The sequence below is a fragment of the Pogoniulus pusillus genome, chromosome 4 (genome assembly GCF_015220805.1).
Source record: "Pogoniulus pusillus isolate bPogPus1 chromosome 4, bPogPus1.pri, whole genome shotgun sequence".
In the NCBI taxonomy this organism is placed as follows: Eukaryota; Metazoa; Chordata; class Aves; order Piciformes; family Lybiidae; genus Pogoniulus; species Pogoniulus pusillus.
In genome coordinates, this window is record NC_087267.1 from 39843677 (window position 1) to 39859790 (window position 16114).

A 16114-nucleotide genomic window follows, 5' to 3' on the forward strand; every position below is an offset into this window, starting at 1 on the left:
CCCCGCCGGCCCCCAGCACGGAGCGGAGGGGCTCTTCTATTCGGCCGAGATCGAGCTGCTCTGCGACCAGGCGTGGGGCAGCATGCTGGAGGTGCCCGCCGGCTCCCGCCTCAACCTCACCGGCCTCGGCTACTTCTCCTGCCACTCGCACACCGTCATGCAGGGATACGCTTATTTCTTCTTCCTCCGGTGAGTCCCGGGGGAGCGGGGGCCCGGGGGAGAGGCGTCGCCGTCCCGGCGCTGGGGCATCTCCGCGCCCGCCCCTGCCTTGGAGAGCTCGCTGCGTCCCGCTGCCGCTCTTCCCGCAGCGTCCACCCGCAGATTCACCCCCAAAACCCAACCCAAATACATAACACTGCGGCACTGCCGCGCAGCAGATGGACGGGGAGCTGCTGCTGAGTAGCTCCTGGGTGCCGCTGGTTTGGTCTTGCTGGAGAGGGGCCAGCGCCTGCTTTCCAAAGTTCGGCACGGGAGTTTAAGACACATCCCCAGATACTCACTCGAGAGCTTTGTCTTGGCTTTCCCGAGTCCCAGACAAACCCCGACTTTGGGCTCATCGAAATAAAAAGAAAATAAACCACAGTGTAGGAACAGAGCCATAGCTGTGACCTTTCGATCCAAGAGTGTTTACAAAAGGCTCCTCAGTGGCTTGTTTGGAAATACTGAGTAGAATCTTGCACTGGGTGCATAGCACAGCACTTCGATGCTGTCCTGTGCTCAGTCTGTGGCAGTATCTTTAAACATGTTTTAAATTATTTATTGACTGCCTGAAGGAGTGCTGGAACTCCAGGATCAAGGGCAAAGTGATGCAGTTTCAGAACCGTGGGCCAAAATACAGGCTTACCTCATTTATGGGGTTTAACTGATGTTGACAGGGTGACAAGTGCCTGCTAGGTCCTTACTGCTGTTGCCTGGTCCAGTCCTCTGTGTGGAAGTTGTCATCTTGGCAACTAAATACCAGAGAGCCAAGAGCTGTGTGCTGACTAGAAGTTAATCCTGTGACTTTGGTGGCACTTGCTGAGCCAGACTGAAGTGTGATGGGTGTCTTCTGCGGGAAAGTGCTGTTCAGCCTCACAGAGGGCTGCCTGTGCAATTTGTGTTTCAGAATGGATGAGAATTACATCCTCCTGCCGCATGGAGTCAACTTCCAGGAGGCAATCTTCCCGGACACCCAGGAGAACAGAAGGATGTTTGCCAGCCTTTTCCAGTTTTCTAACTGTTCACAGGCACAACATGTCTTAAGTTTCTCCAGTGACTGGGAGATTCAGGAGGACAACCGGGTAAGGGATTTGTTTGCTCTCCAGGAGTTGTTTTCTAAGTGGGCACAGGCAGTCTAATGTAATTTGCAAACATATATGTATCTCTCTATATGTGTGAATGCAGGGCAGAATGCTGCCTGGGGAGGTGGTGGAGTCACCGTCCCTGGAGCTGTTCAAGGCAGGATTGGACGTGGCACTTGGTGCCATGGTCTAGCCTTGAGCTCTGTGGTAAAGGGTTGGACTTGATGATCTGTGAGGTCTCTTCCAACCCTGATGATACTGTGATACTGTGATACAGGCAAAGTAACGCACTGGTGGGGCAAATTTAAACTCTGTTTTCAAAGCTGACTCCTGTGTTAGCTCTTTATGTTCCTGCGGACCTGAGCAAAGCTTGGTATCAACCTGTTCATGGGCAGCACATTGGAAACCAACATTGTTTATGATCCTGTCCTGCTCTGCCAGGTAATTTCTGGGTTTGCTATCTATAGACCCCAACCTTTAACTTAATCTGAAATATTCAGGAGCAGAGTTCTGCTTTTCTTTTACTTCTGCATTTACCTCTTGTAGTGAGGCAAGTGCCTGGACCATGGGAGATTGTAAGGCATTATTCTTGCCTAGCTTCACTTCTGAGAGCACAAACATCTACTGGACTTGTCACCCTAAGCTGTCTTTGTAGCTTTTGGGGAAAAATAGACTGTTGAGGGCATGTTTCATCTAAGTGATGAGGGCATGGTTTATCTGAACATCACAAGCATGTGTTTCTGAACAAGCAGAATGAAATGCCTTTTTCTCCTCTCAAGGGAAGCCACAGCAAGTAGTCCACTGTCTAGGTGATCCTCCCATGAGAAAGTACATTTTTAGTATGGGAAGACCAACAATGACAGTTGTTAGTGGCTTCTGAGCCCCTTTAGGGAGCTGTACTGTGTGTTATAAATGCAGGATTTTAATAAATACTTCCCTGGCAGCAAGGTGCAACCTGCAGTTATGTGCATGCAACTTTGAGATGTGCATACACATTTGCAAAAGAGGATTTTGGAGAGATGCTGTAGTGCCAAACCTTGCTTGAGGAGGCTGGTGGTTTCCACTGGTAAGTGAGAACATTTAGAACATTTCTTTAGGTCAGGATGGACAGGACCTGTCATTGATTGCATCTTCTGTGGATTCATCCAAGGAACAATATTTACATACAGCAGCAGATGCACTAGTGGTTTGCTGGGAGATGGATGGAGGGAACTTGGTAGCTGTCTGAGCCTTTTCCCTTCACCAGCTGGCTGACTGCCAGCATAGAGTTTGAGCTGTTGCATGACTGTCTGGCCAGTGATGCAACCCTGCTCCTTGGGGTGTGCCATGAGTGTTTTCTTACAGCTGATATTTTAGGGAGAGAGTGGTAAACAGTGATCTTCAAATATATAATTGGGGGGACCAGCAGGAATTGATGTTTAAGAGGAAATGAAGCATCTTATCATTAGATTGCAGAGCCATAACCCTGTCTGGGCAAAAAGTGAGAGGTGCCCACAGGCTCCTCAGTGAACCAAGTAACATATCTGGCAAATAAATGTGCTGCTACTGTCAAATCCACAGGTTTTGCTCCAGGGGAGCAAAGTGGCACTGGAGAGCCACCATATCCACCTCTCCACATCTGCTTGTGATGCCTGTGCACTCCTTATTTAGTCACACTTAGCTAAATGTAAGGGATCCTGATGGATTGGTGCTCATTTATGCCAGCAGTGAACCTCACCCATCCCCTGTAATGGAAATCACAAGGCAGACACCTCCAGGGTAAGTTGGGGCAACCAAAAGCACATGTATCAAAAGTGCATTTCAGCTGTTGTGCTCTTTAACCCCACACAGCTGTGAGCAGAGTAGGAGGTATTAGAGCTGCTGGTCACCCAGACCAGGGCTGGTGGGTTTACATACTTCAACACCCGCCCAACAAGGGCATAAATTCAGCACAACTGATGGACACTTTGTCTTCCCTTCATAATGAAAAGTAAAAGCTTCCTCTGCACCAGTTAAAAATAGTCCAGGCTGACTGTGCTCCCATTCAGCTCCTGCATCTGTGTTTGATCAGCTGAGCACTGGCTCCCAGCTGCAGCCTGGGAAGGAGATGGTGTTTCTAGCTGCCATGCTATTAGGAATTTGTTCCCCAGTTCTTCCCAATGTCCAGGGTGCAGCTGTCTTTAACATTTTGATTATCTCTTTTCCTTCTCTCATATGATGATGAGCAGTGTTACAGAAAAGGACTTGGGGGTACTGGTGGGTGAAAAGCTGGACATGAGCCAATGATGTGCGCTTGCAGCCCAGAAGGCTAATCACATCCTGGGCTGCATCCAAAGCAGCATGGCCAGCAGGTCGAGAGACATGATTCTGCCACTGTACTCTGCTCTGGTGAGGCCTCACCTGGAGTACTGTGTCCAGCTTTGGGACCCTCAACACAAGGAAGATGTGGACACCTAAGGCTGAACTCCCCTATATACTCCAGACCCTGGATGAAGGAGAGGAAACCTGGAGGAGGGAATGCTCCCCACTGGAGCACCTGGGAAGGAATAATAAACTGCACCAGTACAGGCTGGGAGGTGATCTGCTGGAGAGCAGCCCTGTGGAGAGGGACCTGGGAGTTCTGGTGGATAACAAGTTACCCATGGCACAGCAATGTGCCCTTGTGGCCAAAAAAGCAAATGAGATCCTGGGGTGTATTAGGAGTGCGTCCAGCAGATCAAGGGAGGTTCTCCTCCCCCTCTACTCTGCCCTGCTGAGATCTCATCTTGAGTACTGCATTCAGTTTTGGGCTCCCCAGTTAAGAGGGACAGGGATCTGCTGGAGAGGGTCCAGTGGAGGGCTTCAAGGATAATTAGGAGACTGGAGGGCATGGCTTATGAGGAGAGGCTGAGGGACCTAGGGCTGCTTAGTCTGGAGAAGAGAAGACTGAGAGGGGATTTAATAAATGGCTATAAATATCTGAGGGCTGGGTGTCAGTACAGGCTCTGCTCACTTGCTCCCTGTGGTAGGACAAGGAGCACAGGAGCTTTCGCCTCAACACAAGGGGGAACTTCTTTATTGTAAGGGTCACAGAGCACTGAAACAGAGAGGCTGTGGAGTCTCCTTCTGTGGAGACTTCCACAGGCCTGTCTGGATGTGTTCCTCTGTGACCTGAGCTAGATTGTATGGTCCTGCTCTGGCAGGGGGATTGGACTCAGTGATTTCTTTGGGTCCCTTCCAACCTCTGACATCCTATGATCCTGTCATCTGCTGGTGTGGATCTAGAAGAGGCCACAAAGATGATCAGAATTCTGGAGAGATGGAGTTGTTCTGCCTGGAGAAGAGGAGGCTCTGGGGAGACCACATAGTGGCATTTCAGTAACTGAAGGGGACCTACAGGAAGGCTGGAGAGGGACTGTTTAAAAGGCTCTGTAGTGATAGGATGAGGGGCAGGGTAGATTTAGATTAGACATAAGGAAGAAGTTCTTTACAATGAGAGTAGTGATATACTGAAACAGATTGTCCAGGAATGTGGACCCCATCCCTGAAGACATTCAAGGTCAGACTTAATGGCACACTGAGCAGCCTGATCTAGTTGGAGACGTCCCTGCTTCCTGCAGGGGGATTGAACAAGATGACCTTGGACAGTCCCTTCCAACCTGATGCATTCTGTGATTTGTGATGGCACCACATCCACTCACATTCCATCAGAGTGCAAAGAACTTGCACTTGTAAATGTGCTTGGCCCAGCTGCCTCACACAGGCTCCTGAGCTGAAACCTGTGGCCACCTTTGTGACACAGAAATTGAGCATTACTCAGAGGATTACTCTTGAAGCTTTTCCTAAAAGAGGCTTTTTAGGTTCTTGTGGACACCTAAGGGGATCTTCTGTGATTGTGTCAAGCTATGGAGAGCTTGGAGGGAGAGGGAACTGTCTTATGGTGAGGCTCACACTACAGTGAGAAGTCAGGGGTCTTACTAGCTGCTGTGTACTGGCATAAGTTGCTATGCAATCAGAGGGAAGAGATGGAAATGCTGAGGCTCTCAGAACAGAAGGCAATTGAGATGAATGTCTGGTTCCAAAATTTATTAACTAAGGTCCCACTTCTGGGTCATGAGACAGCTGGGTGCAGGGATACAACAAAAAGTGACTCTGCTGAAAAGCAATGTGCTAAAGTAGGTTAGGAACAAAGGAGTGAGAAAAACTTCTCCTTACAGCTGGATCCCATACTCAGGAACACTTTTCTAACACCAGTATTTGCTTATGGCCCCGTGCCCTACTCTTGATATGTTGTTGGGGTGGACATTTCAAAGGAGAATTCAGCACTGAAAGCATGTGCACTTGCAGTGAATGATTTGTGTTTGTAGTTCTGGTGTACTCAGCCAGAAGGTGAGAGAGCCTCGTAATGGGTGAATGCCTTCAGCCTCGTATAATGCTACCCTCAACAAGAGGTCCCTTCTTCAGGGTGTACCTGAGCTGGCAGCAGAGTCAGAAACCCAAAGGTGACTGCTGACTTGCTAGCCTCTTGCTTGTGCTTTACTCTCTGCAGGGATCAGTGCTGGGCCCCATCCTCTTTAACATCTTCATAGATGATCTGGATGAGGGCATGGATTCAGTCATCAGCAAGTTTGCAGATGACACCAAACTGGGGGCAGATGTGGCTGGGTTGGAGGGCAGAAGGGCTCTGCAGCGGGACCTTGACCGCCTGGACAGATGGGCAGAGGCCAATGGGATGGGGTTCAATAGCTCCAAGTGCAGGGTGCTGCACTTTGGCCACAACAACCCCATGCAGAGATACAGGCTGGGGTCGGAGTGGCTGGAGAGCAGCCAGACAGAGAGGGATCTGGGGGTGCTGATTGATACCCACCTGAACATGAGCCAGCAGTGTGCCCAGGTGGCCAAGAGAGCCAGTGGCATCCTGGCCTGCATCAGGAATGGTGTGGTCAGCAGGAGCAGGGAGGTCATTCTGCCCCTGTACTCTGCACTGGTTAGACCACACCTTGAGTACTGTATTCAGTTCTGGCCCCCCCAGTTTAAGAAGGACATTGAGATGCTTGAGCGTGTCCAGAGAAGGGCGATGAGGCTGGAGAGAGGCCTTGAGCACAGCCCTACGAGGAGAGGCTGAGGGAGCTGGGATTGTTTAGCCTGGAGAAGAGGAGGCTCAGGGGTGACCTTATTGCTGTCTACAACTACCTGAGGGGTGTTTGTGGCCAGGAGGAGGTTGCTCTCTTCTCTCAGGTGGCCAGCACCAGAACAAGAGGACACAGCCTCAAGCTACTCCAGGGGAGATTTAGGCTGGAGGTGAGGAGAAAGTTCTTCACTGAGAGAGTCATTGGACACTGGAATGGGCTGGCACTTGGTGCCATGGTCTAGCCTTGAGCTCTGTGGTAGAAGGTTGGACCTGATGATCTATGAGATCTCTTCCAACCTTGGTAATACTGTGATCCTTGCCCTGCTTGGGCCATGCCAACAGATGAAACAAGGGAAACCCTGGCAGCTCCTTCTTTTCCTCCTACCATGAGTCTCTGATGATGTAAAAAAGAGCAAAAGAGACGTGCAGGAACTTCTTGATGCACTGGGATGCAACATTGCCTTTTCCACTGTAGAAAAGCCTTTTTAATTTTTGGAAAGCCCCATGGCTCATGGTAAAAGGAGGCCAGATCCAAGGCACATCTCATTTGGGATAATATGTTCCTCATTCTGGGCCTGCTGCTGTTGCTGGAAGCTAATTCCAGCTGTGTTTTTAAGCCCCTTGCAGTCTGGGCTGACGGCCAGATGTTGCTTGCTGTAGTTTTTCAGTAACCTCATAGTCTCATAAACTCACTTAGGTGCTTGTTCTGGTCACTCTGGAGAGTAACAGTAGCTCCTGCTGGCATTTCTTTAGGCATTTGCATTTTGGCTTCCAGGTTTGCAGAGGCACTAATTGATTTGGCTTCATCCTGGCTTTTCTCACAGCCCCTTAGTGATGTTTGCAGACCTTGTGTTTTACTCCAGCTCACTATTGCAGCAGTTTCTACAAGGTTATTGCTAAAGCTCCAAGTTCTTACCAGGCTTGGGCTTGGAGCTGGATTTGTAACAAGTGGCTACAACTTCTTGCAGAGCTGGGGGGTCCTTCTTGCAGCACATTTCAGGTACCTGGGTCCCAGGTTTGGCCCAGTCCCAGAACTGGTGTTGTTGGAGATAATAACACAGCAACACTCCTTTCTCCCTCTTGGAAATAGTTTTAGTCAATTCTTCCCACCCTCTGCCCCTGGGAGAAATGCAGTAGTTACCTATCCAAGGAATCTTGCAGTCACAGCAGTTTCTTTTAATAAGCTGCTTTTATTTATGAAAGGAACAATTAAGAAGCAGTAAAAACCTGATGGAAATTGTTTAAAGCTCTGTGTTTTTACCCAAGTCTCATGCTGACCCCCTGAGGGAAGACCCACAGGTGCATCAAAGAGTTTGTTAGGTGTGACAGACTGCTACGTGGACATCCCAGGCTGATCTGTTGCAGCCAGGGTGCAGCCTCAGATGCCTTAGATGTCAGGACCAGAGCTATTCTTGATGTGGCTGAGATGGACATCAGTGGTGCTAAAGGTGTCTTTGCTATGTGAACCATGCAAAGCCTGGCCACTATCAAAAAAAACCCTGACAACTGAAACTTTATCCATGGTACCCACTGATATAAAATGGAAAAGCAATTTGGTTTTTCTTTTTCTCTGTTAGAAGCTAAAAACTTCTGTTCTTGAGGAGTTCCCTCTCTGCTCTGAGTGCTGGGATTGTAAACCACTGTTTGTAGAGTCCAGACCCATCTGTTGCGGCCAGGGTGCAGCCTTACTTTGAGAAACCAGCCTAGGCATCCCATTTCCTTCACCCTCTGCTTCCTCTCTGTGCCCCTACAATTGCTCACAACCCCAATTATGCTTTGGTGCAGCCAGTGGTGCTGGTGCTTCATTACTTTTAGGGAGCAGCCTTGTGACCTTATCATGTTCAGGAGGCCAAGAAGTCAGACACCTTTGCGAGAAAGGGATAAGCATTTGGTGACTCTGCCAGCATCCTGCTCCAAGGATGGTGAGAGGAAATGGGAAAATCCTGAGGGCTCAGAGAGAGTCTGTATGTGCTAATGCCTCTTTCTCACAACAGACTTTTCTTATGGCTAAGTGATAAATGACAGTTTTCTACACTCAAGAGAGTTGGTTTCTGCTTGCTCAGGCTGCGAGCTGGAAATCATCCCTGTGGTTTCCCCCCTCTCACTGTTAAGCCTGGGGACGATGCAATGAGTTGGGATTGAAATGCTGTGCTCTGCAGAGTTTTGTTATTGTAGTCCAAATCTACAGGCCCTAATTTCTACAGGTCAAATAAGACCTTATTGCCTTGTACACACAAGAACAATGTCATCAAAGTAACTTGAGGTCTGGTGATAATAAGGTCTGTGAAAGTGTCAAACAGAGCTTGTCATTGTTTGTTATTCAGAGAGGTTTTAGCTCCTGGTTTTGTGAACAGGTTGATAGGAAAATGTAGCCTCCATTACCCTTGCTGTGAGCTGAGGTGGTGCTCATGATCTGGGACCAGATGATGCTTTATGGGACACCTTCTTCCCTGTTTTTTTTCCACACAGGAGAATTGCAAATTCACCCCATGTACAGTAGCAGTGGCATGTCAAACCAACTGTGGGCAGCTGTGAGAGCACTAGTGATAGTGCTGTGATAAAGCCCACAGAACTTAAGGAGTCCAATAACTTCAATTAAGCCTGGCAAGACTGCAGAGAGAAATGATTTCTTTTATTAAGCCTCTCTTTCTGCATTGCTTCTCCTCCTCTCAAGCATCAAAACCATAACCATGCTGTTACTTCAATTGATTTAGACAATCTTTGAGAAGTCTCCAGAGATTTAGCTGGGTAATAATAAAGCTTTTATGAGGGTAATCAGCGTCCCAAATAAAAACCAAGGTAATTAGTGGGTTAGCAAGGCAGACTTTAAGTACCTGCTTAGAATTTTTGGGCTTGGGTCCTCTTCTCTGGTGGCACTTTGGCTGCTGTAACAACCTGATGATCTGATTAGTACACCTGCAAGACTTTGGAGCAGCTGCAAAGGGAACCAGTAGGAAAAGCAATGTAATTGCATAGAATGCCTTGCTGTTATTGTGCCAAACAAAAACTAAATTAAGTGGCATTCTTCCTCTGTGAAAGTAGAGAACATAGTTTAAGAACTATTTGTATTTCAGCAGTGGCTGTGTGTGAACTGGGATCCACTGGATCAGGTCATTCCCTGAACTCATCTGTGGGCAGCGCCAGCACATTTTGTCAGCCATGGCCCCAGCCCAGCTCATCTCTGGTGTTCTCAACTGGGTGGATGGTGGAGGGTCTCACTCAGTGACACTTCACAGGACCACGAAGGCTTAAACCACAATGAAACAGTTGTCTGCCCAAAAGTTCTTTAAGCTTGTGTAGTGTTTGCTGTGGGGATGTGTGTTGATCCATCTCCCCAGTTACCATGCTCTTGGAAAGGGGAAAAGAAAGGAAGCTGAGGAAGTCTCCACAGTTTTTCTGCCTACCTTGGTTTTTGGTCTGCACAGCAATTAAATGGTATCGTGGCTGGATACTTGCTGGAGAGATGCCTATTGCATCCCTGGAGAGAGCCTCAGATGCCTTAGATGTCAGGACCAGAGCTATTCCTGATGTGGCTGAGATGGACATCAGTGGTGCTAAAGGTGTCTTTGCTATGTGAACCATGCAAAGCCTGGCCACTATCAAAAAAAAACCCTGACAACTGAAACTTTATCCATGGTACCCACTGTTATAAAATGGAAAAGCAATTTGGTTTTTCTTTTTCTCTGTTAGAAGCTAAAAACTTCTGTTCTTGAGGAGTTCCCTCTCTGCTCTGAGTGCTGGGATTGTAAACCACTGTTTGTAGAGTCCAGACCCAGCAGTTTTAGGGGAAGGACTGGTTTGGAAAAGAGTAAGCAGCAGCCTGGCCTTGGTTAAGACAATTGTCTTTAATTCCCATGTACTGGCCTTTTGTCTTCTTGTGGCATGGTTTGCATAAAGGATTCTCCTTTCTTTGGTACTCAGGCATTAGGGAAACAAGATATTCTCATTTAAAAACAGTGCTACATGGAAGTAAGTCCAATATCTAGAGGTCTGAAAATCTTGGTTTACGTTCAGTTTCTAGCCCTGCCATCTGTTAGGAGAGTTGTTGCTCCATTAGCTCAGTAGCATAATAGAAACTGTACAATGCTTCTGGGTTGTTTTAGTAGTGGTTTACAGCTTTTTGTTCCACTCCCAGAAACCCACCCAGAGTGCATCCCCTCCCTATGAGCTGTGTTTAATTTGAATACATGCAAGCAATATGAGATGAAATGGAGAACTGCTGACAAGCGTCTGTGACGAGGGGAGACCACAATACAGTTGGTACATTTGGGTAACATCTCCAAGAGTATTTTGGCATAGAAGTGACATTGACTTGTTTCCAAATCTTCCCACTCAGGCTGTGGTAGCGACTGTTAAGAGATCTGGCATCCCCCTATCAGTTTTCTGTCATTCCACATGCACACAAAGATCACAAAGGAGGACACAATATTCTTAACTACAAGATGTTTCCACTGCATATGGTCTTTATCATAATTACAGCACCAAGAAGATGTTCATAACATTTGCCAGGAGAAAAAATGGGGACACTTCTCTGGTTTTAGGCTGTCTTCCAGAGGCAACTTATTTCTATGCTTGAAGGCAGGTTGGCTGACTGCACTGGTCAGGCCACACCTTGAGTCCTGTGTCCAGTTCTGGGCTCCTCCATTGCAGAGAGATGTTGAGGTGCTGGAACGTGTTCAACTAAAGGTGACAAAGCTGGTGAGAGGCCTGGAACACAAACCCTATGAGGAGAGGCTGAGGGAGCTGGGGGTGTATAGCCTGGAGAAGAGGAGGCTCAGGGGTGACCTCATTGCTGTCTACAACTACCTGAAGGGAGGTTGTAGCCAGGTGGGGTTGGTCTCTTCTGCTAGGCACCCAGCAACAGAACAAGGGGACACAGTCTCAAGTTGTGCTGGGGGGAGGTCTAGGCTGGATGTTAGGAGGAAGTTCTTGCCAGAGAGTGATTTGCCTTTGGAATAGGCTGCTCAGGGAGGTGGTGGAGTCACCATCCCTGGAGGTGTTCAAGCAAAGCCTGGCTGAGGCACTTGGTGCCATGGTCTAGTTGACTGGCTAGGGCTGGGTGGTAGGTTGGAGTGGATGATCTTGGAGGTGTCTTCCAACCTGGTTGATTCTATGATTCTATATGCAGTACAGGAGCCATAGCCTGAGGTAGCATTGGTTGTGAGCAGACAAATAAAGAGCTTATCCCCACCCATCTGAACTGTCATCCCCTCTGGCAGCTGTGACTGGTGAGGAGTGATCAAGATGAGGCCCCTCCACTTAGGAGCCTCCTGGTAGCAACATGAAGTGAGAGGAGTCCTATATCAGTGTCCAAGCTCCTGGTGAATGAGTCTGCACTGACTTACTCTCGATTGAACAACATAGATTACTCCAGAGCACAGCTTTCTCTGTGTCCCAGGCACATCCAAGTACATGATATCCCTAAAAGTATCTGGTTTTCAGCCCACTGAACAAGGAAATGCCTAAACAGCCGAGGATATGTGCGTGTATGTACGCAGCTGCCTCCTCTGAAGGGTGAAACACCAATCCTTCCAGGAATTGGCAAGGAATGAAGACCCACACGGCTCCAGGCTGCTTTTAATTATCCAGAGCCACACTTTAAATAAGCTCTGCCAAATGCACTAAATCATTCCCGATTTGATGGCACAAAACTGTCTGCTGGTGTACATGAACTTGGTGCTGAATAGGCTTCTGACCCTGGCTGCAGCACTTGAAAATACTTGTGCCTATGGCCAAACCATCTTCCTTGACACAAGTTCCTGTATTCAAGGTGCTGCCTGGGTATCTGGGACCTGGCTTCCAAGAAGAAGGGTTGGTGCTGGTGTTCTTGTAAGGTGGATGTGTTATCTTACCAATTTGAGGCAAAAGAAAATGTGCAGTCCAAAAAAGCAGATCATGGTGTTTTTTTGATCCAGTCATTCATATTTGTCCATGATTTTTCAACCTTAGAGAGTGGAGGTACTGACTTAGCCTGAGACCTGTTGGAAAATGCTCAGTGCTTTTAATTGGATTGGGAGCAGGAAGATGAAGCAAACATCTGAGATGGGTGCCTCTGGCTCTTCACCTGCTGGGATATTTCTGGACCTTGATTTGGGCCATCTATTTTGGGAAATACATTCAGAGTGACTCTCAGGCAAGTTTTCTGACCAAGAACAGCCAAAATGAATGAGGGAGGTCTCCAGATTCTGTGTTGTTTAGCCCATCAAGTCTCTCTGTAAAATTGCAACTCTATAGATGTGTTAAGTCTTTGGGTGTGCATAGCCATGCTATGTGTTGATCAGCCATTGGAGAGGAGATTTATATGGACAGTCCTGGGCCAGCATCTGTCCTTGATGCACTACAGGCTTGTTGCTCCTACAGACACTGTGGACAGATCTGGTATTTGGGTTAGCTGCTGGCCCCAGATGACTTTGAATCTAAGGAAAAGTCCTTCCTTTTCACTTCTGTCTCTCTCCTGTCCCACCTGTGAGATAGATACAGAATAAGATGGAGCAAAATGTTCCTTAAAATCAATAGTCAACAAAATCCAGCTGTCAGCTGGCAGACAGGATACCTGTAATGCTGTCTGTAAGCACATCAGCCACTGCAGCCTGAAGGAAGATGAGACCTCTCAATTTGGGATGTATTTTCTCCCAGCCCATGCATTTTGATGTTTATTTTTGTAAATGGCAAGCCAAGTTGTCTCTGAGGTAGCAATAGTTCAAACCCCTAATGGAAACTGCAGACGAAGCCTTTTAAAGTCCATCCTGCCTCCACAAGCCAAATTCCCCCAGAGAATGTCCTTGTACCACTGTGCTTGGCCAGGAGAGGCCACACAGTGCCAGGCTTGGCTTCGCCTCTGGCCCTGATAGTATGAAGCCCTTGCTGCAGCTAATGTGAAGTGACAAACCAGAGAGACCATTTTGGAGGGGCTGGGACTAAAGCAATTGGTGTGACCATTTACTGTGAGCAGCTGGTTGCTGCTCAAATCATTGCAGGTGCCTGCGGCAGCTGACATGGTGACTACCTCCTTTTGCTGCCCAGATTTGCAGGTTTGGGTTTTTTTGGAAGAATGCTGCTGCAACTGTTAGTCCAGCTGTCTGTAAAATGAATGACAGTAGAGAAAGATGGAATGAGGGAAAAGCAAGTCTCCTTGACACTGTATAATGTGAAGGGGACATAATATGGCTAAAAAGCCATATTGAATTTCTGCCCAAAAAAGTGTAGAGCAAGCAAGCAAAAAAAAAATTTCCTGAGATCTGAAAGCACTTGATGGAGCTGTTCTGCTGCATTCTTGCATTTCCCAGGTCAGTGGGGACCCAGTAGAAGGACTAGCTGCTGGTCTGTAACAGGAACAGTGTGGCCAGTAGGACAAGGGAGGTTATTCTTCCCCTGTACTCAACAGTGGTCAGGCCACACCTTGAGTACTGTGTCCAGTTCTGGGCTCCTCAATTCAAGAGAGATGTTGAGCTGCTGGAACGTGTCCAGACAAGGGCAACAAAGCTGGTGAGGGGCCTGGAACACAAACCCTATGAGGAGAGACTGAGGGAGCTGGGGTTATTTAGCTTGGAGAAGAGGAGACTCAGGGCTGACCTCATTGCTGTCTACAACTACCTGAAGGGAGGCTGTAGCCAGGTGGGGTTGGTCCCTTCAGCCAGGCACCCAGCAACAGAACAAGGGGACACAGTCTCAAGTTGTGCTGGGGGGAGGTCTAGGCTGGATGTTAGGAGGAAGTTCTTGCCAGAGAGTGATTTGCCTTTGGAATAGGCTGCTCAGGGAGGTGGTGGAGTCGCCATCCCTGGAGGTGTTGAAGCAAAGCCTGGCTGAGGCACTTGGTGCCAGGGTCTAGTTGACTGGCTAGGGCTGGGTGGTAGGTTGGAGTGGATGATCTTGGAGGTCTCTTCCAACCTGGCTGATGCTATGATTCTATATGGCTTATTTGTGGGAAGGAACAGGCAGCTTGATCTTGATCTGTAAGTACATTTGCTGAGGAGATACCTCTAAGTAGAGGCAAAGTGAAAATAGCAGTTATAAAGAGGGGAGAAAATTAAAAAAGCCACATGGAAGTAGGAAATGAGGAAATAATACAAAGAAACACATAGCCAGTTAATGTGGCAAAATCTCACCATTTACAAAGCTTGGGTAAAGCTGGGAGATTGTGCTGGATCTCTTAGTCAGAAGGCAGCATTCTTCCTTTTTCTGCCTGCCTCTGGGGGAGGATTCACTGCACAGGCTATGACATGACTCTGGGTTTCAGAGCATTCTGTCCCTGTCTGCTTCTTACTCCTCAAACTGGGCTGTGTTGACAGTATTGACTTGCTCCCTCTGGAGAGGGTTTAGATGCTCCATGCTGTTCCTGAGCAGTTCTAGGAGGTATCAGATGACATCCACGAACTACCTCCATAAGATGGTTTCAAAAAGAGGACCTGGAGGTGAATTTTTCTGAAAATCACTTCCAAGTTCCTTTAGTCCTTCAGGCATCTGCAGCCATGCTGGGCATGATGGCATCGGGAAAAGCCCATGAATTGGAAACAAACAGCTTAAAGACCACCCCAAGGAAGGGTTGTTACTATCATCCCTTTTCCTGTTTTAGACATGTTTTGATTTCAATTAACACTTTACAATCTGTCCCTTGAAATCCTAACTTGAGCCTGTGTTTTCTTAAGGCTCTATGTCAAAGGGCAGGGGAATGAATGTGATTCTTGGTTCATTTCTCAAAGGTGCAGAAAGTAGATTAAATGTGTCCTGGAAATGATATTTTATGCTCAAATCTTTTCCCCTACAATAAAAATGTCTCAAAACCACATCCAGTGACAAAACTCTGCTGTACTTAACCCATGTCTAGCAGCAGCTGAAGTACTGCTGGGAAATGTCTGCTGCTTCCAAGTTAATGGTGTGCTGGAACACATCCCACTCCTTACAGACGGTGGTTGCTCCAGAAACACATTACAGATGTTGAGGATCATAGAATCATAGCTTCATAGAATGGTTTAGGCTGGAATGGACCTCTAAGATCATCCAGTTCCAACCCCCAGCCATAGGCAGGGACACCTCCCACTAGAACAGGTTGCTCAACCTGGCCTTGAACACCTCCGGGAAGGGAGCAGCCACAGCCTCCCAGGGCAACCTAATCCAATGTCTCACCACCCTCACTGGAAAGAATTTCTTCCTAACATCCAGTCTAAATCTCCCCCCTTCCAGTTTAATCCCATTACCCCTTGTCCTGTCATTACAAGACCTTGTAAATAGTCTCTCCCCAGCCTTCCTGTAGGCCCCCTTCAGATACTGGAAGGCTACTGTAAGGTATCCTCAAAGCCTTCTCTTCTCCAGCCTGAAGAGCCCCAACTCTTGTAGCCTGTCCTCATAGCAGAGGTGCTCCAGCCCTCTGATCACCTTTGTGGCCCTCCTCTGGACTCACTCTAACAGTTCCATGTCCTTCTTGTGTTGGGGGCTCCAGAACTGCACACAGTACTCCAGGTGGAGTCTCACAGGAGCACAGTAAAGGGGGAGAATGCTCTCCCTTGCCCTGCTGGCCACACTTCTGTTGATGCAGCCCAGGACACAGTTGCTGCCTGGGCTGCATGTGCACACTGCTGGCTCATATTGAGCTTTTCATCAACCCAAACCTCCAGGTCCTTTTCCTCAGGGATGCTTTCAGCCATTCACCACCCAGTCTGGATTTGTGCTTGTGGTTGGGCTGAGCCAGATGCAGGATCTTACACTTGGCCTTGTTGAATGTCATGAGGTTGGCCTGGGCCCACATCTC

At 48.0% G+C, this 16114-nt stretch overlaps 1 protein-coding gene across 5 annotated transcripts in view; it reads left to right on the forward strand.

Annotated features, from left to right (window-relative positions):
- The window catches only part of CCDC3 (coiled-coil domain containing 3), a 47776-nt gene continuing 31662 nt past the window's right edge, over nucleotides 1-16114 (forward strand). For all 5 annotated transcript variants that reach the window (XR_010302151.1, XM_064142645.1, XM_064142644.1 and 2 more), the window contains exons 1-2: nucleotides 1-189; nucleotides 1106-1280. Coding sequence is in view for 4 of the 5 variants with exons in the window: in XM_064142645.1 (XP_063998715.1) it covers nucleotides 83-189; nucleotides 1106-1280 (282 nt within the window). In the remaining variant the exon portion in view is untranslated. The remainder of the gene's footprint in view (nucleotides 190-1105; nucleotides 1281-16114) is intronic.